Source organism: Equus przewalskii, chromosome 6, assembly GCF_037783145.1.
Source record: "Equus przewalskii isolate Varuska chromosome 6, EquPr2, whole genome shotgun sequence".
Taxonomy (NCBI): Eukaryota; Metazoa; Chordata; class Mammalia; order Perissodactyla; family Equidae; genus Equus; species Equus przewalskii.
In genome coordinates, this window is record NC_091836.1 from 26,261,141 (window position 1) to 26,286,262 (window position 25,122).

The window sequence follows — 25,122 nt, forward strand, 5'->3', positions numbered from 1 at the left end:
GGACAGGGTATTTGGGTTTGGAGAAAGATAATAGGATAAGGGCTTGGTTCATAACCTAAGTGACCCCCCATGCCCCTCTTGTCAAGTCCTTAGGTAGCAGCTCCAGAACTGACTAAAGGGAGAGGTTGAATCTTTCATTTCAGGCCGGCGAGCCCTCCATCAAGCCACTGTGACTCGCTTCTCTCCAGGACATGCACAAGGTACCAGTCCTACTATGGAGCGGAGCCTGGGCCCACTGACCTGGGGAGGAGGTGGGTGGCGAGCAGGGGGAGGCAGGAGGAGGAAGGGGTGAGAAGGAACAGGTACAGGCCAGGGAGGGGAGGGGAGGGGCAGGGAGGGGAGGGAAGAGAAGCAGCTGGAATAAACACACACCACCTGGCTGCCTCTTCACCCGGCGCTGCCTCCCTCTGACCAAGGACAGAGCCCCTTTGGCCCTTCAAGTGCCACAGGCCCTACAAACACTCGAGTTGTTTTACAGAAAGGAGAGCTGCCTCAGAGCCACTAGGAAACAAATGGTATTTTATTCCCTTTTGTGGTTGAGAGGATGGATCACAACACAGAAGAGCAGTCCTGGTCACGGCGGCACGGCTTGATCAGTTTCCACGAGAACACGATGGACGGGAGGGGCAGGGCCTGGTTTGATCTTCCACTCTTTATGACCTTCGACCTCTTGCTGTTCCCTCTGCGGCAGGGACAGAGACGAGGAGCAAAGGCGCGGGAGCCGTTGTGGCTGCCTGACCAACGCGACGCGGACAGAGCAGCAAGGACCCCTGCTCTCCCTGCCACCCCTCCCCGAGCGCTGGGCCCAACAGGATGGGTCCCCTCAGCCAGCGCCAGCCAGAGATCCAACTCAGGAACGGGAGTCTGAGTCCAGACGAGCTGGGCAGTAGATTGGAATCCCGGAAGCAGGGAAGGTTGGGGGCCGGGGGTAGGGTTCCAGAGCCTGTGGGGTTATTGCTGAGAAGATATGCAAGTGGCACGTTCCCCAGGGGCAGAGTGGAAGCCCTGGGCATGGAACCTCTGGCCACTCTGCGACGGGGTGGGGCGGATGGGGACTCCATGGTGGAAGTCCCCAGGAGGCAATGTAGCCGGCCCGAAGGCACAGCTGGGCTCCCCAGCTCCTCCCTGTGAACGTCCAATGGCTAAGAGACCCTCAGGACAGACATAGGTCGCGGTGGACCATGGAAGCGAGGTTCTTGTAGAAGGAGGGACGAGAGGCCATGGAGAATGACATGGAGGTGATGTCACCTTCCCAAGTCAACTGGAGACTCCCGCCTGTGCCCCTACCCTCCACTCAGCTAGGAGAAGGGACTGGTCCCTCAGGGAAAAAGCAGGCTCTTGGGAGCAGGAGGTGATGGGGCCACAGGGGAGCAGGGAGGAGCTGACGGCGACATGGCTCAGCTCCTGCCCAGGAGAGTGAGTTCAGGTTCACTAAAACACAACATCGTCCACAGACAAGCAGCCATGAAGACCACAGCCATCACACACACACAGACACGTCACAGGAGGGGGACGAGACCGCAGGCTGCAGGTGGGAGGCGGGCGTTAGTTGCATCATGAAGTTGAGGACGGGTGTTCGAGGGATAGGGAGGGGGTGGGGGACACACAGTCTTGGCTTCTCCTGGGGGAAGATCTGTTGCTGTAGTGGCCGGTCTGCATCTAAAGGTTCAGGCAGCTGCCTTCAGGTTCTGGAAGCTGAAGAGGGAGAGAATCCAAATTAAACCAAAACTTTGGCTCCGTTCAGGAATCTTCACCTGCTCGTCTCCCCGCCTTGGGCACAGCCCCTCTGGCCACTGAAACTAAGTGCCACGTTCCCAGTGAAGCAAGGAGGATGAGCCTGAGATGCAGGGAAAGGAGACGAAGGCACAGGAGAGGGTGGACCTGGGGGAAGGGTCTCTCAGGAGGACCGGAAACCGGTAGACGTGGGAAGGAAGTTGTTACACCCAGGGTTTCTATTCCAGCGCACCCCCCAAGAGTTGCTCACAGTCCTGAGACCTGAGACCAGGGTTTCTGAGGAAGTCCCAGTTTAACAAAAAAAAAAGAGACAAGAAAACTGCTAGCTCAAGGCGCCCCTCCTTGAGTCTTCATACACCACAGCCGAGATTCTGACCCGCCAGCTGCCATGACACTGACAGAACACCAAGCTACCCTACAGCTAGGACACCTGCCTCCCAGACTGGCTTCCACGGCCTCCTCAAGCTTAGGCATCACTGACCTTCCCGAGCCCCATGGAGGAGAGGGAGGTAAAGGGGCCCCGGACTGCCCACCCATGGGCGCTGATGAGGACGTAAGAGCTTAGGAAAGGATTAAAATGCTACACAAGTACACCGGGCCCTTCCGATCACAGTAAAAGCTGGATATCAGGCATTTTACATCCAGAAATCGCTTTTAACTTAACAATTTAGGACAAAGTTATACACCTATTATGCCTTATTTGTATGGGAAAAAGAAAAAAGGCAGAAGTGAGCCCTGAGTATGTTCTAGGGTATGTCATAAAGGGAGGCAGGCAGGAGCAGAGGGGCAGAGGGGTGTGGTGAAAATGGCACCAAATTAAGTTCGAGTTCCAGTCCGTCACTTACTATCTGTGTGGCTATTCTCTCTGACCTCAGTTTCTTCATCTGGAAAGTGGGGCTAACCTCCACCTCTCCTACTTACTTCTTCTGGCAGGCTCGAGCGAGTTTGTGTGTGTGGCAGCATTTTGAGAACTGTAAAGCACTTACCCGTTATTACATTCCTGTGTCCTCACAATAAACAGTGGAAACAGAAGCTAAAAACAGTGCCCCTAAATGTCGAGAACTGATAACGCTGGTATGGAAGAGTGGAGGCGGGGGGGCTCATAGACTATTCTCCCTACTTCCATATGGGGTTGGGAAGTTTCATAAAATGATAATTTAAAAAAGCGGCCCTATAGTACTTTCTGAATCATCACTAAAGCCAGCATCTTTATGCTACTTCGATATCACTAACTCTAATTCTCTCTCCAGTCACGCCCACGTGGAGCTGGGATGATGCCCTTTTAACTTGACCACTGGGTTGTGTGGAAGCACTATTTCCTGGCTGTTTACCGTGTGTCTGGGCGGGGCACCCTGGATGTTTCAGTCCGTCTGTCTCATCACTCCTTTCAGACACAAGACTCCCCAGAGCACAGCTCATATAAAAGCTGTGGCCATTGCAAAAGCTAGCCCAGGACTTCCTCGATGAAGGACAGTGATGCTGACAGAGGGAGATGCAGGCAGACAGCATCTTACCTTCCCACCTGAGGGCTGCACTTCAGTTCTCCGCTTTCTGGGGCTCCGTTGCTGGAAAGAAAACCAGAATGGATTGTAACGAATGCACCCCTCACCCCAACGGGCCAGCCCCTGCAGCAGCCACGCCTGTGCCTGACTTTGGGGGAGCTGGACTCATACAGCAAAGAGATAACTCGCGTAGGATTTTGAGTCAGACAGAACTGGGTGCAGCCCTTGTCCTGCCACTTGCTGGTTACAGGAACCTGGCACTTTCCTTAACTTTCTTGAGTCCCTTGGTTGTAAAATGTGGATGGTGATGCCTGCCTCGTGAGGCTGAGTGCACTTTAAATGAGACGGGGTCTAGAAGCCCTTGGGCTCATGCCTGACGCTAAGTGGAGTAGTGGCAGGAGTAGGGGTCTGTTTGGTGGCAGTGAGGGGGCAACACAGTGGAGGCCCTGGAGACCCCTCTCCCAGCCCTATGGGAGCATGTCTGGTGGCTCTAGGGAGGCCGTGGCACCTGGTGACCACCCCTCCCCGAGCCATAAAGGACCGGAGCCCACTCCCTCCATCCCACTAGGCAGGTGGTCCTGACAGTTACCGTTTGCAGTGATGAGGTTTCCCACCTGGGCCTCCTCGTCCCCTGGAGCCCTGCAAGAGGCAGAGACATGGGCCTTCCGTCAGAGGTCTCCAGGGCAAACCCGGAGAGCATCACCACTCTCCTTGCTGGGGCAGGGGGTCCTTGACCAGTCTCCCGCAGGCCATCCGAAGGCTCCAGCACTCTCCACCGTGGGGTGCATGGGGCAGAGGGAGAAGTCAGGACTGAAGGGGCAGAGTCGGGGGACTTACACGCACCCTTCCATGTCGACCCTAAGTCCTGGGAAGGGGTGGCCGAGGGCCAGGTAGGGGCTTGGGTTGCATCCTGCCATAGACTCTGGACTTCTGAGGTCCAGTGCTCCCCTTGGATATCGCAGTGGACTAATGGGGTGTGCTGTTTACGTGGGAGTAGAAAGGTGAATGACAGGGATCCCCAGCTTCCACTCAGCTCAGAGAGCCTCATGAACAAGTGACAAGCAGGCACGGTGCAGAGGAGGACCTCAAGAGAGACCCTCACACCCTCTGCTTTCCTTCTCCCAGGCCCGACTGTCTCAAGGGCCTCCAGACAAGGATCTAGGATCTTGCCAACCTCCCCTCCCCCTTACACATCAGCAGAGAGAAGGAGGGGTGCTGGCGTCTCCTTTGCCCCCCAGTCTGCCTGGCAAGCCTCAAAACTTCTCCTCTAACCCCAACACACATGGCCTGTTTCCAAGACAAGAATCCAAAAGAACCCTCCTTTGGAGTCACACACCAGGCAGCCCCTCCCTGTCCCCTCCTACTGTCACCCCAGACGGCACAGCCATGGCATCCTTACCGGGGCTTATGATTGAAACTGCACTTGCACCTGCGACCTGAAAGGCAAAGAAACCATCTAAGGTCATGCTCCCGGCTTGGCCACCACAGGGCTGCCCTGTGAGTCTGTGTGGGCTGTGGGACTACGCAGATCACAGCCCCCACACATGGGCAGTGCCCCGCTGGCACAGCCGTACGCAGCAATTCCACATTGGAGTAGGGGTCCTTCTGAGGCCTAGGTTCAACAGGCAACAGCTCAGGTGGCCACACCACCGCAGTCCGCCTGATCACACAGGTGCAGAGGGCTCCGTGCAGACCAGGCTCTTGTGGGGAGAGAAATGGGGCACATCCCTCAGAGCACTCCAAGGACAGCCCCCAACTCCTATGACTCCCCCACTCATGTTCAGCTGGATACAGCACCAGGAGAGCCACCCTGCCCCTCTTCTCATCGGTGCTATTTTCATGGAGACTTATTCTGTCCATCCTTCCCTGTTGTCCTGAGCACTTACTGTGTGCCCAGCACTGCGTCAGCGAGATAACAGGCAGCACAGAGAGGCTCCTGCCCTCTCTGGCAGGGAACACAGCCAGGCTCTCACACCCTTCTCCACCCGCTTAGCAGCCGCAGACACAGCTCTTACAGAGTGAGCCAAGAACCAGAAGGACTCACTTAGGATGAGGAGGATCCCCAGGGAGAAGAGGACCACGGCGAACACCAGTCCCCCGATCCTCAGGGTCTGGTAGTCTGCAAAGGAACACAGGTGAGAGAAGGAAGAAGGGATGGGCCAGGGAGAGCACATCTGTCCCTCCACTGGACGGGGCGGCGCCTCCCCCTACACCCAGGGCTGCCGTCACCGCTCACCATAATGGAAAGGGTCCTTTTCTTTCTCCTGCTCGGCTGCTGCAAAAACAAACAAGCGTGGTCAAGAGGAAGACAGCTACACCTCCTGGTTCCCAAATACCTTACCTTGCCTCATAGGCCTCTCCCCACAAACGGATTCCTGGGAAGCAGGGCCCATTAAGCAGAGATGACTGGAGAAGCCCAGAAGGGTGGGCCTCTTGGCTGGGGCCAGCCTGAGAGCCAAGGCAGGTACAGCTCAGAGCCCCAGTGAGATTCTGCGTTCACTGCACATCCACATTTATGGGGAAACCAAGACCAAGGAAGGACATGTGACTTGCACAAGGCCAGAGTCTAGGTGATGTGTGGCTTTGGCTCCCAAGGTCTAGGCCAAAAGTCTACAGGGGCTCGGTGGGCTTGAGGGCTTGAAAGTAGACCCTGCTGGGGCCTGTGGGGAGAGGTGGGCAGGCTGAATTAGAGTCTGTGAATAGCTGTCACTTTCCAGGACTTTCTCTGCTGACTAAACAGAGGGGCCCCCGATGAAACACGAAGAATCTGGGAGCCCCCAACCCTAGCATACCAAAGGGCCAAGACCTTCCAACAGAAAGGGCCCTTGGTGAGCCATCTTGTCACAGCCAGGTGCTAGGGGGTTACTTACCACTGGCCAGGACCGCAGGGGCCAGCAGGCTGCAGAGAAAGATCAGCACCACCTCCATGGCGTCTGGGGACAGAGGGAGGAGAAAGTGACTCTCTGGACAGGAGGCTCCCCATGCCAGCCCTCAGCCTGACTGGGGTGCAGTCGAATTCCCAGTTCTGCTCTGCGCTCTCTCCATACCAGGAGCATTCAAACAACCTAAGCAGAAGCAGCTGACATGTATCGCGCTCTGACCCGGAAGTTCTGCAGGCATTAATTCAATTACTACAATTGAACCAACACAATTAGTGGCACTGTGACTAACCCACTTTGCAGGTGAAGAGCCCGAGCTTAAAGAGGTTAAATGAGTTGCAGAACCTTGATCCTAACCCGGCTCAGTACCTCCTCTGCCGCCTGCCTCTCTGGTGCCGAAGCCATGAAACCCTGAGGGCTTTGGAGACTATCTTCCCAGGTTCCCTTCTGTGGCCACGTCTATTCATTAAGACGTCTGGGACTTCCTGGGCAGGTTCCCCACAGGCAACACCCACTATCGGAAGTTCTCCTTTTGCATCAGGTTGAAAGGTGCCGGTAAACCAATGCCTCTCTAGTCCAGCCAGCAGGCTGGGGTGGGAGACCCACCACGTCCTAGACTCTGTATGGTAAACGCTGAAACACTGACAGCTCTCCCTTAGGTTACCCCTCATACTCTCTCCTCTAAAGTGGCCAAGCCACATCTCCCCATAGGTTTTAATTCATAATCCTCCAGAAAGGTGGTCTGAATAAACAAAAGGAGCCTGGAGACTGGCTCTTGAGGGTCAGGGCTCCAGCCTCTCCTTCCCCAGAAGGTGCCTGAGCCTTCTGCTCGTGAGCTCATCAAGTCCCCAGTCTCTGGGGTCCGAGGCCTCAGGATGGGCCATCTGAATGGAAGCAGAAGGCAGGGCCACTTGGTCCCTCCCAGAGATAGGTTTCAATGGAGTTACTCACACATCTCATTCCTGGGCTTAAATGAGCATGGTAAAGAGCCAGAGACGAAAAGGGGAAAGAAACCAAACTAGGAAAGCTCAAGCTGTTTGTTCTTTTCCTAGTCGGGTGAGACCGGCAGTGGCCTGCCCCCCTGCGCCTGTGTCTGGTGGCCGGGAGCATGCCAGCACTGAGGGACAGCACCCCACTGCCTTCACCAGCCCGAGCGAGCAGCCCCCAGCGGCCCTTTGCCTCTCGGCCACCAGAGGTCAGAACGACTGCATCCAGAGTCCTCCTAAGGCACAGACCCTGGACTCCGGGAAGGAGATTCAAGCGTTAATCAAGAGGCAGAAATTTTCTTTTACTGCTTTCTCATTTAATACTGTTATTTCTTTTAAATTTTACATTATATTTTATATGTATAAAAATATATGTAACACACACGTATAATGAAGCATAGTAATAAGATAAACACTCATAAACAAGTAACTTAAGAACTAGAATTTTACAAATACTGCGGCATCTACCTGTTTTCCTCCAACCCATCTCCCTGCATCACTCTCAGAAGTAAAGAGTATCCTGAATATCTATTTTTTATCATTCCCTTGCTCTTCTTCAAAAGAATTTTTAAATTAAGATACAATTCACATCCCATGAAATTCATCGTTTTAACGTCTACGATTCAATGGTTTTGAGTATATTCGCAAAATTGTGCAGCCATCATCACTAATTCCAGAACATTTTCATCATCCCCAAAAGAAACCCTGTACCCATTAGCAGTCGCTCCCCATTCTCCCCTCACCAGCCCCTGACAACCACTAATCTACTTTTTCTCTACGGATTTGCCTGTTCTGGACATTTCATATAAAAGAATCATAAAATATGTGGCCTTTTGCATCAGATTTCTGTCACTTAGCATAATGTTTTCAAGGTTCATCCATGTTGTATCAGTACTTTATTTCTTTTTACGGCTGACTAATATTTGACTGTATGGATCTACACCTTGCTTTTTAAAAATATACTTATTACATACATATACCTGAATACTACATTGTTTAGTGGGCTTTTTTGAGCCTTACAATTGTGATATGTTGTTTACAGTCTTCTGGGACTGGGTTCTTTTGTTCAACGTTGTTTCTCAGATTCATCCACATTACATGTAACCGTAGGTCATTCATTTTCAGTGTTACATAATATTCCACTGTGCAGGTAAATGATCATGCACTGGTACATTCTCCTGTCGGTGGACATCTGTTTTTTTCCCAATTTTATCCTATTATTAAATAATGCAGTTGTGAACATTTTTGTGTGTGTTCCCCAGGACTCACATGCAAGAGACCCAAGGGCACTCTTTTCCCTCTCTTCTGACCACCACTCCCATTAAGAATACATTTTACCCTGCAACCCAGTACAAACATATATTCCTGTAAACTAGAAACAATAATATCACAATACAATACTGATCATTTCTATGAATGATGCCATCTGATATTTTCTATTCAATTTGGTTTCTTTAAAAAAAAAAGGGCTAGGCCCATGAATGAGTCACAATGCAGTTTGAAAAATTATGTTCTACAGATAAACCTGGGAGTGAAGTCTTTGGGTTGTATGGTCTGCAAACTGTCAACTTTACAACATAATTTCATATCGTTTTCCAAAGCGATCATCCCCATTTTAACATCCCACCAGCTGCACATGACTGTTCCCATTACCCTACATCCTTATCAGTACTTGATATTACCAGACAGCTTAATTTCTGCCAATCCAGAGATGTAAAATATGGTCTTAATTAGACTACACAGGAATGGAGTTGGGCTATTTGACATTCCTGTTTTATCATCAATGCTGTATTTTTCACGTCTTTCACTCATTTTCCAAATGGGTTGACAATACTGTTAATCATTTCTCATTCTGGGTACTAAGCCTTTGTCATTAAGTATTGCAACTATCTCTTCCCAGTTAGCGGCTTGTCTTTTCACCTCTTAAAACTGTCTTTTGATGAACAGAATTTCTTAACTGTAATGGAATTGAATGCAATGATTTTCATCTTGTTTAAGATATTCTTTGTCAGCTTGAGACAGAAAGAGTTTTCTTCTAAAAATATTAAAGATATATCTTTTACATTTAAATCTTTATTCCAGCCAGAATTGATTTATGTAAGGTGTGAAGTAGGGATCTAATTTCTACTTTGTTCCATACTGATAACCTGTTGTCCTGGAACCATTTGCTGACACCTGCTGCGCCCATGATGTACAATGCCACTTTTGTCATATTTCTGGTTTCTTTAGGTGTGGGCCTGTTTCTTGATCTATTGGTCAATTCATCTGTACCCGCATCAAAATCACAGTGTCTCAGTTCCTGCAGCTTTATAGTAATCTTCCCATGTGGTCTGAGAAGACTCCCTCTTCTTTTTCTCTTCTTTCTTTTCTTCCTCTTTCACCTCTTCCCTCAGGAATATCTTCACTATTCCTGGTCTTTTGCACTTAGATATAAATTTTAGACCCAGTCTGTCAACTTCATCTAAAACCGCGGGGATTTTCACTGGAATTGCAATGGATCTGTCTACAGAACAACTTGGGGAGAACTGACATTTTGGTGATCTTGAGTCTCCTGTCTATAAATAAATCTTTTTGCTTTTTAGGTCCTTTTCAGTGTCTTTTAATAAAGTTTTATAAATGCTTTCATACAGGTCTTGTACATCTCCTACCAGATTTACTGCTAGATACCTTATAAGTTTTATTGCTATTTTAAATGCTCTTGTGCGTGGTTTCTAATTTTTGCTGGTATAGAGAATGACAATTGATTTGTATTTATTGGTCTTAAATCCAATCATCTTGCTAAACTCTCTTATTATTTCTAATAATTTACCGATACATTCTTTTGGGTTTTCTCTCTAGATATATCATCTGTAAATGATACAGCACTGTTTCGTCTTTTCCAAATCTTACACTCTTTATTTTCTATTTTTTGTCTTACTGTACTGTTAGGATTTACCGTAAAATGTAGAATAGAAGTAGTGATAATGGACCCACAAACACACATACTCAAGCACATACAGTCTTATTACTGATTTTTTGTGTGTGTATTTATTTCTAATTATTTCCCAGGTTTACTGTGATATATTGATATACAATATTGTATAAGTTTAAGGTGTACCATGTGACAATCTGTTACATGTATATATTGTGAAATATTACAACAAGGTTAGCTGACACCTCCACCACCTGACAGAATCACCTTTTGTGTGTGTGTGGTGAGAATACATAACCAAACTGTGGTATATATACAATGGAATAGTATTCAGCAATTAAAAAAAGGAAATGACTGATTTTAAATAGATTTCTTCTGTTTTAGAAGTTCCCCTCTAAACCTGGTTTTCCAAGATGTTTCTGTTTTATATTAATTATGAATGCATTTTCTATATTTATAGTTGTTTTTTTTTTTAAAGATTGGCACCTGCATTAACATCTGTTGCCAATCTTTTTTTTTTCTTCTCCCCAACGCCCCCCAGTACACAGTTGTATATTCTAGTTGTGAGTGCTTCTGGCTGTGCTATATGAGATGCCACCTCAACATGACCTGATGAGCGGTGCCACATCTTCACCCAGGATCCGACCCGGCAAAACCCTGGGCCGCCCAAGTGGAGCACACGAACTTAACCACTTGGCCACGGGGCCAGCCCCTATATCTATAGTTTTTAACCTTTAATCTACAAATGAAGTAAATTATATGTACGAATCATCTAATGTTAAATCATCCTTGAATTTCTGGGATAAAATCAATGTATTGTCTTTTTAATGAACTGATGGATTTGGTTTGCTGATATTTCTTTAGGATTTTTGCATTTATATGCCTGAGTGAGACTGGGCTACAATTTTTATTTAATTGTATTGACTGGCCTGGTTTTGGTATCGTGGTGATACTAGACTTACGGAACAAGTATTTCCTCTCTCGCTATCCCCTGGAAGAGTTTGCAGAAGATTGGAATAATCTGTTGTTTGAATGTTTGGTAGAACTTAACTGTAAAATCATCTGACCTAGTATTTTGTTTGTGGGAGAATTTTAAATTGCCTATTCAATTAATTAATGGCTATGACACTCTTCAGATTTCTATTTCTTCTTGAATATATTTAGTGAGTTCCAATTTTTATAGAAAATTTCCCTTTTATGCTTTCAAATTTATTGCCATAAAGTTCTTTATAGTATGTCCTAATCATCATTAGAAATCATTAATTTCTGTTGGATCTGTAGTTATGTTCTTTTGTACATTCTTAATATTGTTTATTTTTGACAACCTTTTTTCTTGACCAGTCTTACTAGAGGTTTAACTATTTTATTAGTCTTTTCAAAGAACCAATTCTTGGTTTTGTTGATCCTCTTTATTGTGTGTTTTAAATTATTCTTCATTCTGTCCTAATACATTCTTTGGGTTTATTCTATTGCTCTTTCTTTATATTTATCTTCTTACGTTGGATACCTAGTTCATTAACATTTAGGCTTTCTTGTTGTCTAGTATAAGCATTTAAGACTATAATCCTCTAGGTGCCACTTTCACTCCAAGATATAAACTTTGAAATGTGTTTTTTTGATAATTGTTTAGTTCTCAGTACTTTAAACTCGCATTATAATTTCTTATTTGACCTGTGCATTATTAAGAAGTGTGTTTTTTAAATATCCAAATGTATAGTGATTTTTAATTTACTTTTGTTATTGACATCTAAAGAGTGCTGTGGTCAGAGAATGTGGTCTATAGGATACAGAGGCCTTGAAATTTATTGAGACGCTTTATGATCTGTATATAGTTAGTTATTTAAAAAATTATATTCCATCTATTAGAAGATTGTAAATTCCTTCATTGTTGGGAAGAAAATTCTATATGCCTATTAAATTAAAATTATTAACTGTGTTGTTTAAATTTCTACACATTTCCTCATTTTTTGACTGATTATATTGTCCTGTGAGTTGGATCTTTTAGGATTATACACTAATCCCCTCTGTCTTAAATTCTATTTTACGTTCTACCTTTCTGTGTCCTTAGGTGTTGCGTATGTGTCTTACCATGTTATAAACAGCAAAGAGCTAGATTCAAAAAAAATTCAACCCGATAATCTATATTAACTGTCAAGTTTACTCTGTTTAACTTTATTGTGACTATTGACATATTTGGTCTGATTTCTACCATCTGTTCTTCCCCTACTTTTCTTGTGTGTATTTCTCTTTGCACCTTTTTTTTAATTGGTTATTTTTTTCTTATTCACTTTCTCCCTCTACTGGCTGAGAGATTATACAAGCTATATCTAGTCTTTTAGTGGTTACCTTTGGAATTTTACCATGTGTGTTTGCTATAGACTGAAGGTTTCTGTCCCCCAAAATTCATATGTTGAGACCTAATCCTCAAGGTGATGGCATGTGGAGGTGGGGCCTTTGGGAGGTGAGTAGGTCATGAGGGAAGAGCCCTCAGGAAAGCGATTAGTGCTCTTATAAAAGAGACCACAGAGAGCTCTCCCCTCCTTTTCATCACGTGAGGGCTCAGTGAGAAGTCAGCAACAAGGAAGCAGGCCTTCATAAGACAGTGAATCTGTCAACTTCCCAGCCTCCAGGACTCTGAGAAAGCAACGTGTGTGTTTATATGCCATCCAGTCTATGGTATTCTGTCAGAGCAGCCCAAACGGACTAAGACAGTATTGGATTTAACAAAGACTAAAATAAAATGTAAAGTTAAAAGGCATGATAGTTATTAGGTATAATACCCTTCTTGAAGAATACACACCACGTCCTTTCTGATATATATGCTATTACTATACAAAATTTCCGTTGTTTTTAATCCTATGAAATAGACATAAGTATCTGTAGCTCATGGAAACCATGTTTTTAGATTTACCCATGTGTGTAGTAGCCAGCCTGCCACATGGCCCCCAATACCTCCTGTTATTCATACGGTTGTATAGTCCCTTCCATACTGCACTAGCGTTAGTCTGTGCAACCAATAAAATATGGCAGCACTGATAAGTCATTTCCAATATTAGATTATAAAAGGCACCGCGACTTTCTTTTCTTGCTCCCTCCCTCTCTCTTGCTCTCTCACTCGCTCTCGCTCTCTCTCTCTCTCTCTCTCTGTCTCTCTCTCTCACTCTCTGTCTCTGTCTCTCTCGGACTGCTTGCTCTGGAGAAAGTTACCTGCCACGTCTTAAGGATACTCAGGACCCCTGTGGAGAGGCCCATGTGACAAAGAACTGAGGGCCTCAGTTCGAAAGCCCACTAGGAAATGAGGCCTGCCACGACCCACGTGCATGAGCCCAGAAGCAGGCCCTCCAGCCTTCACATGACTGTCACCCTGGCTGGCAGCTCGACTGCACGCTCATTAAAGACTTTGAGCAGAAGCACCCAGCTGGGCTGCTCCCGATTCCTGACCCTCCAAAATTAGGTGAGATAATAAATGTTTATTGTTTTGAGCTGCTGCGTTTGGGGGTAATTTGTTACGTAGCCATAGAGAACTAATAGAACATATTAACTCATTTGCTCATGATTCTTTTTGAGTCAGTCATCCTTCAAACCATTTTCTATATTCCTGAACAACACCTTTGACAATTTTCCGTAAGGAAGATCTATTGGTTATACACTCAGTTTTTGTTTATCTGAAAATGTTTTCATTTCACCCTTGTGGTGGACAGACCCTAAGGGGATCCCCAATAATTCCAGCCTTCTAGTATTCAAGCCTTTGTATAATCCCCTCCCCTTTAATGGGGGCAGGAGCTGGAACTTGCTTCTAACAAACAGAATATGGCAAAGATGATGGGATGTCACTCGCATGATGGTGTTACATTATATAAGACTCAATCTCAGCAGACTGGAGCTAGGGAATTTTCTCCCTTGCTGACTTGAGGACCTGGGGCCAGCCCGGTGGCATAGCAGTTGAGTTCCCCTCATTCCGCTTCAGCGGTCTGGGGTTCGCCACAGGTTCAGATCCCGGGTGTGGACATGGCACTGCTTGGCACACCATGCTGTGGTAGGCGTCCCACATATAAAGTAGAGGAGGATGGGCACGGATGTTAGCTCAGAGCTAATTTTCCTCAAAAAAAAAAAAAAGAAAAGAAAAGAAAATGAGGACCTCAGTCCTTCCACCACAAGGAGATAAATTCTGTCAATAGTCTGAGGGAGTGTTGGAGTGGATCTCTCCCCAGTTGATCCTCTGCTTAGGCTACACTCCAGCCAACATGTAGACTATAGCCTGGTGACACTCTGAAGCAAAGGGCCCAGGCAAGCTGTGCTGGACTCCTGACCTACAGAAACCAGGAGATAATACATGCGTTTTGCTTTAAACTGCAAAGTTTGTGGTAATTTGTCATGCACCCTGAAAGGTAGCTTGGCCATGTACACAATTCTAGGCTGGTAATTATTTTGGCTCTGCACCTTGAAGATGTTATTTTACTGCTTTCTGATTTCCATTACTGCTGTTGAGAAATCTACTGCTTACTATCATTTCTTTATAATGTTCATCTTTTCTCTCTCTGCCTCCTTTTAATTTCTTTCTCTTTTGGTGTTCTGAATTTCACTAGACCAGAGTCTAAATGTGGATTTATTTCTATGTATTCTGTTGTGTTTCCTTTACCTGTGGATTCATCCTTTTCATCAGTTTTGAAGACCTTTCCACCATTATTCCTCCACATGTTGTCTCTCCTCCATTCTATTTTCTTCTCTGAGACTAGGAGTATGTTAGATATTCTCACAATTTTCCATCTTGGTGAACTGCTCTTTCACGTTTTCTATGTCCTTGGTTTTCTGTGCTGCCTTCTGAGTAATTGTTTCAGATTTATTTTCCATATACTAATCCTCCTTCTAATTGTGTTTAATCCATCCATTTAGTTTTCTATTTAAATGATTATATAATTTATTTCTAAATATTCTACTTGGTTCTTTTTCAAATTGCCTGGTCGTTTTTCTTAGTCTTTGTTGCCTGCACATTTTTGTTATCCCATCTTTTATTTCTTTCAACATTTCCTACATAGTTATTTTATACTCTGCATCTGATAATTCCAAAATCTTAAATCCTTGGGGGTCTAAATCTATTTGTTGTTTCTGTGCCTCCCAGTCATAGTGACTTGGTGTTTCCTGTGTTTGCTCATCTTTGATTGTGAGCTCATATTGCTAGATTTAGTCTGTGGGAAATTAACACTCCTAAAATGGGATGCTTTCCCCCAGAGAGGATTCGTTTTGCTTTTTCATGCAGACTGAAGGTGGCAGATACCAGTCTTAGATCTCAAGGGCTTAACGTAAGAGTCTCCAGTTTGGCTTCCTAAACTTGTTGGGACCGAGGCTCATCAGTCTGTGGAATGCAGTGATGTCCACTAGCATTCGTTCTGGGAGCAACTCTGGCTGACGTTCTGGTTACACTTCACAAAATCCAACGCTGGTTTTATCTCATGGGTTGTTAGTTTTTAGGTAGTTTTTGGTTTTGGGGAGAGGAGTGGTGACTTCCCTTCCTTCTTATGAGCCAAGCTCTATTATAACAAATCTTGTTTATCTGGGATCACTTCTTTTGTAGTGGGAAGGCTCTTCAATGTGTCAGCCAACTATACTGTCCTAAACACAGTTTTCAAAGTATGAAATAAAATAAGTTTTAAGCACTTGCTATTTGTAAAATCTTTACGGGTTTCTTTGTTTTAGGGGGCGGTGACAGGTTTGCTGCTATGTCTGAGACAAGTCCTGTCTACAAATTATATCTTGAAGTTACATCTGCTCCTTGCTCAGCCAGTGGGGAGACTGGACTCACGGTCTGGAAGGAGGATGGAACTGGACATTAAAACCCTTCAAATGCTGGAGGCTTTGGTGTGAATATTGGATCTGAGGAGACAGAGGGCAGGACAAATGTGCCAGGCTTCCCACAGCGGCCCCTTGACAGTTGGGGTTATTAGGGAGAGAGGTTCTTAGGAAAGCAGGTCCCTGCTGGCAATAGGAAAGACACACATCCAGGGGTCCAAGCCACTAGTCACTGCTGTGTCTTCCCCTCAACTCCCCACAATCACCTCCACAGATGCTCAGGTTCAAGTCAATCCCACACTGAATTCCCAGAAATGGCCATACTATTCCGGGCTCTACAAGGGATCAACAGGCGAACAAGATACAACCTCAGCTTCAAAGGAGAGGCAGGGTTTGGAAGCTAAGGGCTCTGAGATATCAGCAAATGTGAAGAGGGCTTCAAAGACGCTGAGACCACAGGCCAACAGAGTCCACCAGGGCACGGAAAGGGGAGCAGGGAAGACAACAGGGAACCTGGGACGTTTCCATGGAGGAGCTGACATTTCAGCTGAACCTTGAAAGTAGAATGGGATGTTGACGGACAGGGATAAAAAGAGACAAAAGGAACGGCATTCTGGCCGAGGACAGCAGGAGCAAAGGCAGTGAGAAGGGAAAATGGAAAGCAGGGAGGACAAATATTCAGTGCAAGTTCAAGTTCAGTTCAAGCTGACTCTCAAGGCACTTCATTCCAGAGTGGCTGCCTGAAGTGGCTTCCTCAGAAGGATTCTGATGAGGTCCAGCAGGAGAGGGCCTTCATCCATGAGTAACGTCTGTGTAGCCCGGGAGGGGGCTGGGACAGCAATCAGCCAAATGTTTGCCATTTCTAGAGTAAGACAGTGAATAATCTAGTTGAGGAGAGCACGAGGGGGTGGGTGGTGAGAACGCTGATAAGACAGCTGGAGTCAGATTGTGGAGGATCTTGAATGCCAAGCTAAAGAGTAAAGACCTGTCCTTGTATTCTAAAGAAAACACTTCTGATCAAGTTACAGGGCACTGAAAGAAGTATTGGTACCAATCTGGAAAGTGACCAGCTCCCTACTCCTTCAAGCTGCTGCTGGGGCCTGGGCCACCACAGCCACCCCTCAGCACAGGCCTCAGCAGGGTGCCTCTTGACCCCAACACCCATTTAAAAAATCTCGTGGCATTTCAAAAATCTGCTAGCATTGCCCCGGAGTCAAGTGGCCAAGTACACACTCAAGTCTCCAGAGAGACACAGATGCCTTTCTCTCACTGCTGCCCCAAGAAACTCGACCTCAGCCTCCCTTCCCTCCCACACAACCACCCCTCTGCATCCTCTGCATCCTCCACCCTCCCACTTACCACACATTCCTTCCTCCCAGAAAGGAAGCTGGGCTCCCTGGGGCTGCCGGGTGGGTGAGGGGGGGACAGGTTAAGAGGAGGTAGAAGTGATAAATCTCTTTTCCAGCCTACAGAGTCTAAGGAATAGGGAAGAGAGCAGGGAGGGGTCTTTGGGAGAGGGAAAAGCAAGGCTCAGTCAGATGGAGCTGGGAGAGCGGGTTCAGGGACATCACATTAGCCTCCATGTGCTTGTGAGGCCCTGGACCCCTTCCTGTGGAATGCCTGTGGACCTGGACCCCCTGCCTGGGACAGGGCTCTGGAGAAGTCATCCCTGTTAGATGGGGGACTCCTGAGCCTCCTCACTCTGCTGCCCCCCAACTCTGAAACTCTAGATCACTCGACCACCTCCCCATCTGGAAAATGGGACCAGCCACATTTTGCTTCCCCTAGAGCATCTTAGGAGAAAGAATTCGGTTTCCACTCGTTTTTCTTCTCCTTTCCATGTTCTCGTTTCTCTCTACATCAGTAAACAGCTGACATTTTGGGTGGCAGTAGCACTTCCATGTTAATTTTGCTCCCCGATCTTCCTGCGTTTTGCACAGGTGCTTTCTGCGTGTGCCGGAGAAAGCAATCAGAAGAGTTTCTCCGGCGATTATCTTTCCATACTGAGTCACATAATTTCACATAATTGCTGGGTAAAAAGCTGCTCGCAAAAAGAAGCCACTAGCTGATGATATAGCAACACGCTGTATTATTTTTGATTCCACGCCGCAGTAAGATAGATCAGAATACCCAGCTCCATTGTGAAAATAACTCAGAAACAACCTCCCTTTAAAATGCAGAGGCTCCAAATGACAGTGGAAGTTCATTATCTCACCCCCACCCCTCCCTCCCGCAGCCCCCAAAGCCTTGCTTCCCCTTCCCTCACATCCCACCTGCTTGCCTTTCTTCCAGCTCAGCCCATGGGCAACGCGCCTGGGTCCTGGCAGGATCTCCAAAGAAAGATGAACCCTCCACCCCAACAGGACGTGCAGGAAGAAATCCTTTAATGGGGTCACGGAATGCCTGGGCCCCGCTGTTTGGGCTGACTGGTGACCCTAGACTGTGTCTGTATGCCAGGGGACATGAGTTAGCCTGTGATATATCCAAATCTTTGCAACAAAGAGGCCTTTTAAAAGAAGATTCTGCTGTGTATAAATAGGATATAACCAAGATGCGAGGTTTACCAGATGGAGCTGGAATCACAGAGTGCCAGAGCGAGTTAGAATGGTTGAGATGAAAACTCTTACTTTTTATTTGAGGAGACTGAGGCCCCCACAGAGAAGGACTGGAGCCAATTCATCTGGTTAGTCAGGGGCAGAGCCGGCCTCGGAACCCACACCTCCCACTCCGGTCTCCTGAGCTGATGTGCCGGGATCAGGAGGTGGGCAGGCCAGGGTCAGAGAGGAGCACGCTGAGGGCCTGGGGAAGGCTGAGCAATGCCTGAGAGGACAGGCAGCCCAGCCAGAGCCAGGGAAAAAGACAAGGCCCCCCCACAGGAGGGAGGGTGGGAATGAGGCAGGAGAGGGGGTAAGGAGGAGGCACCCGGCAGCCTCCTCGGCTCTCCATTAGAAGACCACTTTGATCAGGGATGTCAGGGGGCAGTGCTGGCCTCTGTGAAGGCAAGTGATGGAGTCACGTCTAGAAAGGGCCTCAGAAGGCACGGAGCCAAACCCCTCACTCTCAACGGGAGGAAGAGATGATCAGAACCGTCCTTTCCGATTCTCCTGGCTGTGCAGGGAGGGTGGGTTTGGCGCAGGTGGCCGTTACCGCAGCACAGATCTGAGCAGTCGAAGGCCAGGCTCAGGACCGAAAACAGAGAAGGCCAGGCTCAGGACCGAAAACAGAGAAGGCCAGGACTAAAACTCACACAGACAGATTAGTCTGATTTACTGGGAGAAAGGTGGATTCTTTATATCCCTAAGACCTTAGTAAGTCTTACTGTTCGGGAGGAAAATGGGGGAGGTAGTCTGATCTATTTGTGCTAAGATCTTTTGGAGACAGGGGACTGGCCCCCAGGGGTCTTTTAAGGCCTCCTTAGCCTCGGATTCTACGGGCCGCATAGGCACATTATGAGTGGTACCAACAGTTCTCGATCCCACGTGCTAATGAAGGGGGCTTGGGGAGGCGGTCAGCACAAACCAGCAGATAACGCCCAGACCCGTGGCTCGGCTTTGGAATGTGCTGTGCTTTTATGAGAATGTAGGCGTCATCATGCCTCAGTGCTGGGAAGGCTGGAATGTTCTCCTTGATCTTCCCTGGCATGCCCTTCTACCCCCGATGTCTCCCTGCTCCCCATCCACGCTGGGGCAGCCAGGCATCCTTGGCACTCAAACCACCTCCTCCACTCACACAGCTGCCCTTTTCCTCTCTAAACTGCCCATCGCCTTTCTGCTTCCCATCTCAGATGTTTTGGCTTAAAGGCCTCTTGGGGTTTTAGGTACCTGAGTGAAAAGAAGGCAGAGAACAAAAGGACAGTGATCTACCCACCCGTTCTGTGTCTAGACGAGCTCCAGAAGGGGCTTTTCCAGGGTCCTCCCCGGCTGAGCCCAGCACCCCTCGCTCCTTCTCTGTACCAGGACTGCCTTCAGGTTGGGGTGGGTTTGCCCCTCACCTTGTGTCCCATGTGACCAGTGGCCTGGAATCGGAGGGAAGGACCACACCGTGGCCTCAAACCCCCACCTGTGTGTCCTAAACTCTCTGACCTAGAAGCTCCCGGCCGCAGGGACCCAGAGCCACGAGCAAGTTTCCTCCTCTGCTTTTGTAAAACACAGGGCGGATTCTTCATCTTTGGCTGCTGCTGGGAGGCTGCTCCGGACTCCCTTTCCTCACTGAGCTACAAGACACAGAAGCAGCCTCCTTGACTGTGAAAGCCCCTGACCCCAGGTGCATCCCTGGAAGCAATGGCTGGAGAACATGAACCTCCTAGAGGGGGACGTTCAGGGCTGGAGCTCCTGGCAGCTCCACAAAGCCCAGGCCCCGCTCACCCGCACACTTCCTGGGGCAGCAGCCCTGACAGAGCGCGAAAGGGGAGGTGAGGAAAGACAGCTGAGTCTTCTAGTGGTAGGGAGCCATGAGCGTGGCGGCAGGAAGCAAGGTGCTGACAACTGGGAGTTTGGGGGTGGGGCAGAGGTCTGCCTGGAGCCTCGGAGTCCTTCTGTGGAATCCATAGAAGGAAATGATGGGAACAGAAAATCCTGAGACGGAAACTCCATATCTGAGGCCCAGTCTAGGGGTCTGGATTGGATGTAAGAGGTGACGATAATAATCACGACACACAACACAGGTCAGGCACTGTTCTTAGTACTTTAAATATTAAGTCTCATTTAATCCTTAAAAATAGCCTATGAAATAGGTGTTCCCATCAAACCCATTTTACAGGGAGAGAAATGGAGGCAGAGAAAGAGAGCTGCCCCGGAAAGGGACAGCTGGATCCCAGACTTCACCCCAGCTCTGCCTGCCTCCCTGCTGGTGAAGGGAGGTTGTTTTCCTGCTGGGAGCCAGGACTCCAGCCCCGGCACCCACCTCCCAGGGCAGGGCTCACACTCACTCAGTGGCAGGGCCATGATGGGCCACCTGACCTGTGGCTCCCTGGAGGGCCCCTCCTGTCCCCGTCCAGTGGGCTGAGGCCGCAAGGGCCACCTGAGGGTGTCAAATGAGCTCTGCGGAGAGGGCCACAGGTGGGGGCTCCCGCCTCTGCGTGAACGTTTACCAACTGAGCTCCCCAACATCTCTAGCTTCATACATATTCATGAGAGACAGCAGCATGCACAGTGCCTGCCAGCTCACCCCCGAGAGAGAATTTATATTCCCTGGTTGGACAGGAAGCTGTTTACTTGGGAGGGTGATTTTTTTTGCAGATTACAGAATGGTGCAGCTGGTTAGGCCGGGGGTGAGAACATGGGGTGGGGGGCGGTGGGGGATCAGCCTGTCCACTCCCCTGTCCACTTTCCAAGCCTATTACTAAGGTCAAGTGAGACAAGATATGTGAAGGTTTTTGGTAAACTGTAAAGCATGTGATAACAATACCTAACATTTATTAGGTCTTCATGTCACGCCAAGTACCGTTCTGAGTGGTTAACATGTACTAACCCGTTCCATCCTTACGGCAGCTCTAGGAAGTGGCTGTGATCATGATCATTCCCATTACACAGATGGAGAAACTGAGGCCAGGAAGGTTAAGTAACTTGCCTAAAGTCCCAGAGCTAGAAAGCAGCAGAGCCTGGATTTAAACCCTGCAGTCTGGCTCCAGAGTCCTCGCTCTGAACCACTCCGCTCTCCTGCCTCTCTGCACTCGGTGGCTCTGGGGCCTCGAGCAAGGCGCTCTTCCTCTTGGAGCCTTTGCTTCTGAAACTGTGAGACGGGAACGACAACCCGCATCAGGAGCTGGCAGGCTTGACGAAATAGCTTTCGTGCAGGGGCAATTATCCCGGCCCACACCCTCGCCTTCTGAGAACAGCATCTCCTCTTGGAGGGGCGATTGCTCCTCCTGCACTCCAACCCGGGAGGGTACTGGGGGCTGCCATCGCAGCCCCTCCCTCCTCGTTAAAAGGGTTTGGGGCTGCAGTGTTCCCCCAGGGCTGTCATATCACCAAGGGAGGAAGTCGTCAAAGCAGCCAAGCTGTGAAATGTGGGGGTGTGGGAGCCTACAGGAGAAGTCAGCCCGCAGCAACAGGTGAAGAGCTGGCGGGAGAGAGAAGCCAGCAGAAAGGACAGGGAGAGGCCCGTCTGTTCCCAAACCACCGCCGCCCTGCCCGGCCTGCTGTTTGACTCTGACCTGATAATCCTCCCCTGGCTAAACTAGAGGGCCTTCAGTTTCTGTCATTTGCAACGAAAAAGAGATGCCACACAGAGCTGAGCACAATGCCTGGCAAAGAGCAACTCTCTTAGAGCATCCACTGTTAATATTGTTACTGTTATCATTCTCCAACTCTCTCCTCAACTTCCGCCTTCATTTTCTACCTTCTTTTGGGAAATGGGGAAGAGAAACAGAGAACGCAGCGGGAAAGGGCCCGTTCCTCCTCGCACTGCCCTTCCTTCCTCCTTGAATTGTCCTCTGACCACTAGGAGGCTCCAGGGTTCTCCTGACCCGGGCAGGATGGGGCCTCGGCCCAGCAGACACAGGCAGAGCAGGCTTGACCCTCCAAAGGATTTCTCCTGCCTCAAGGAAAACAGCCTGCGCCACCCCGGGCTGCAGACAGGTGGCGTAGGCAGGGCACGACACAGGCTCCCGGCCCCAGCCAGGAGAGCCCCCACCAAGAGACAGAGAAGCAAGATAAACAGAGGGGACACAGGACAGAATAAGAGGAAGGAAATCCCAGAGGAAGAGAAACTGCAGCGGGGAGGTGCCCGAAGAGCAGGGTGAGAGCGGCAGGCAGAGGAAAGAGAAGGACACAGCCTGCAAGACAGACCAGAGGCTGGGGGAGGGCCGGGCGCCCGGAGAGAGGCGGAAAGGAGGGGCCCCGGGGCAAAGGAAGAGAGGAAGGAAAACCTGCCCTGGAGAAACATCGCACACACCTCTACGCTGTCAACCCAGCGAGGCCCTGGCCAGGCCTGCACCCGTAGCTGCCTCGGCTGCCTCCCCCTGCCCCCATGCCCTGGTTGCACAGACGCTCCTAAGAGCAGAGAAAGGAAAATGCTCCAGGGCAGGGAGTGGGGGAGAGTCAACAGGGAGCTGCTGTGCTTGGGAGCAAACATTTCGGCCCCTCCCTGGCTGCCGGGCAGCGGCCCAGGGGAAGACACAGGCTCTCTGCTGTCCACACGGCCTGCTGGACAGGCTCCAGGAGCCTGAGGCCTGGCCTTGGAGGGCTCAGGCCCCCCACCCCTCTGGCCAGCATGCCCAGGCTTTTTCCTAACCCAAAATCCTTCCGGGAGGAGCCACTGCCTCCTACAAGGGGCCCCTTCAGTGTGGCTCTCGAGGAGGGCAGGGCCACGCGGCCTTCTCAAAGACAGGAGTGCTGTGCCTCAGGTGGCCCTGGGCCTCCTGCCTTTTGGGTTTAGGGGAGGTCAGGGCAACACAGCTCCGGACAGAGACCCTTGTGCTTCTGCCCTGGACCCTCAAGTGTACCTGTGGCTGTTGGAAGAGAAAGGAGGTGTGTATGTTCCACATCCCACCCTGCTCCTGTTCCCTGCTCATGGTGGCAGAAGGGGATGATGATGGTGATGGTGGTGATGTTGATGACACCAAACATTTGTAAGACACCCTGCTTACCAGACAACATCACAAGCATTAGCTCAAAGGACCATCATAACTACATGTGACATTGGGTATCATTGCCATTTTACTGATTAAAAAAGGTGAGGCTCAGAGTTATGTTACTCGTCCCACAGCTAACAATGGCATAGCTGGCATTGGCTCCTAATTCTGTGGATACCAAATGCTATGCTCTTTCCACTTTTTTTTTTTTTTTTTTTTTTTGCTGAGGAAGATTTGCCCTGAGCTAACATCCACTGCCAATCTTCCTCTTTTCGTACGTGAGCTGCCACCACTGCATGGCCACTGACAGATGAGTGGTATAGGGCCACTCCCAGGAATGGAATCCGGGCCACCAAAGCAGAGTGCATTGAACTTAACCACTAGGCCACCGGGGCAGGTCCTCTTTCCATTCTTTCTTGCTGCCTCCCTGGCAAGTGTGGCAATGCATGGGGACTAAGGGAAAAGAAAATGCTGACCCTGACTCAAGACCAAGCAGGGCTCATTGGAATGAGAGTGTTCTTACCTAGGCCAGGGGAGAAAAAGCAGGGTGAGAATAACCCAAATAAAGTTAAATAGCTTTATTTAACTCCGGCATGCATTATGTCATATTTTTCCTTTCACAGTTTCTTGCCCAACTCTGCTCTATCCAGTAAGACTGATAGACATAAGGCTGGGAGCCTGGAGCCCCTTAGGAGGAGGGAAGAGGCCCAGCCTGTCTGTCAGCCATCGCTGGACCCCAGCTGTTCACAGTTCTGCCCCGTCACTCCCAGCTGAGCCTCAGCATCAGCGCAGCACTCTCCTCTCCCTCCTCAGCCTCTACCCTCCTCACAGCAGCTGCTGGGCACCCTGCTGCTTGTCAGTGCGTTTATGCTGGGAGCTGGACAGTGTCCCAGCCCAGTTCCAGGTGATCCTGTCCATGGGGGCTCAGCTCACAGGGGATGCCAAGAGAACTGCTAACCTAGCAACTGGTAGCCTCTCAGAGTGGGCTGCCAGCTGCACATCCCCCTTTTTTCTGGTAGCGCTCAGAATTAGATTCCGGTGCAGAATTGAAATAAGACCAACCCTGCTCAAAAACATACCCGCACCCACAACATTCTCCCGGGGAGAAATGTTTTAACTTCTCCAAATGCTCCTTTTCAGAGGTAAATACTTCCAATCCTACCAGTCATTTATATCTTAGCCTGAGTTATTTAATCCAATTCCTTCCAAACAGCTGAGATCTGCCTGCATTTAGGTGGGAAAGGAGGGTAATTTTGAAACAAGGTCTAACTTAGGAAAGAATGGCACCATTTTCGTTCCGGTAATCAAATTAACAAACATTTATTGACGGCCTTCTGTTGTCCAGGAGGATCCTGCGACAGCACAGTCCCTGCCTCACGGAGCTTACAGTCTAATGACTGACAGGGTTTCCTCCCCCCCTCCCAGGCTCCGCACTGTATCTGTGCCCCAGGCCCAGCCGAGCTTACTCCTGCCATTCCCCTAGAACCCGGCCTTTTTCCTCCATTGCTCGCTCTACTCCAGACCCTCATCATTGCTCTCCTCGGCTGCGGAGGTAGCTTGCCTAATATTGCAGCAGCCGCTCCCATCTTTAACCTCCCCCCTCCAATCTGACCTGGACATTGATTACTGCATGTCTGATCTACTGGAAGTGCATTCTGATCACTTCTCTCCCAAACCCAGATGCAGCCATGGTGTTTCAGTATCCTATTTGTTTTTTAAAAATAGAAACTTTTTATTATGGCATATAAAT

The 25,122-nt window shown here is 48.9% G+C and overlaps 1 protein-coding gene across 2 annotated transcripts in view; it reads right to left on the reverse strand.

The window, feature by feature from the left end:
• Window positions 1-499: 499 nt before the first annotated feature.
• Window positions 500-25,122, reverse strand: part of FXYD6 (FXYD domain containing ion transport regulator 6) — a 33,977-nt gene continuing 9,354 nt past the window's right edge. The window contains exons 2-8 of one of the 2 annotated variants that reach the window (XM_070623222.1): window positions 6,107-6,169; window positions 5,473-5,511; window positions 5,281-5,355; window positions 4,636-4,672; window positions 3,826-3,875; window positions 3,249-3,299; window positions 500-1,695 (exon numbers count right to left, since the gene is read on the reverse strand). In XM_070623222.1, the coding sequence (XP_070479323.1) occupies window positions 3,271-3,299; window positions 3,826-3,875; window positions 4,636-4,672; window positions 5,281-5,355; window positions 5,473-5,511; window positions 6,107-6,164 (288 nt within the window). In that variant the 5' untranslated portion in view covers window positions 6,165-6,169 and the 3' untranslated portion in view covers window positions 500-1,695; window positions 3,249-3,270. The remainder of the gene's footprint in view (window positions 1,696-3,248; window positions 3,300-3,825; window positions 3,876-4,635; window positions 4,673-5,280; window positions 5,356-5,472; window positions 5,512-6,106; window positions 6,170-25,122) is intronic. The other variant, XM_070623223.1, reaches the window with a different exon arrangement.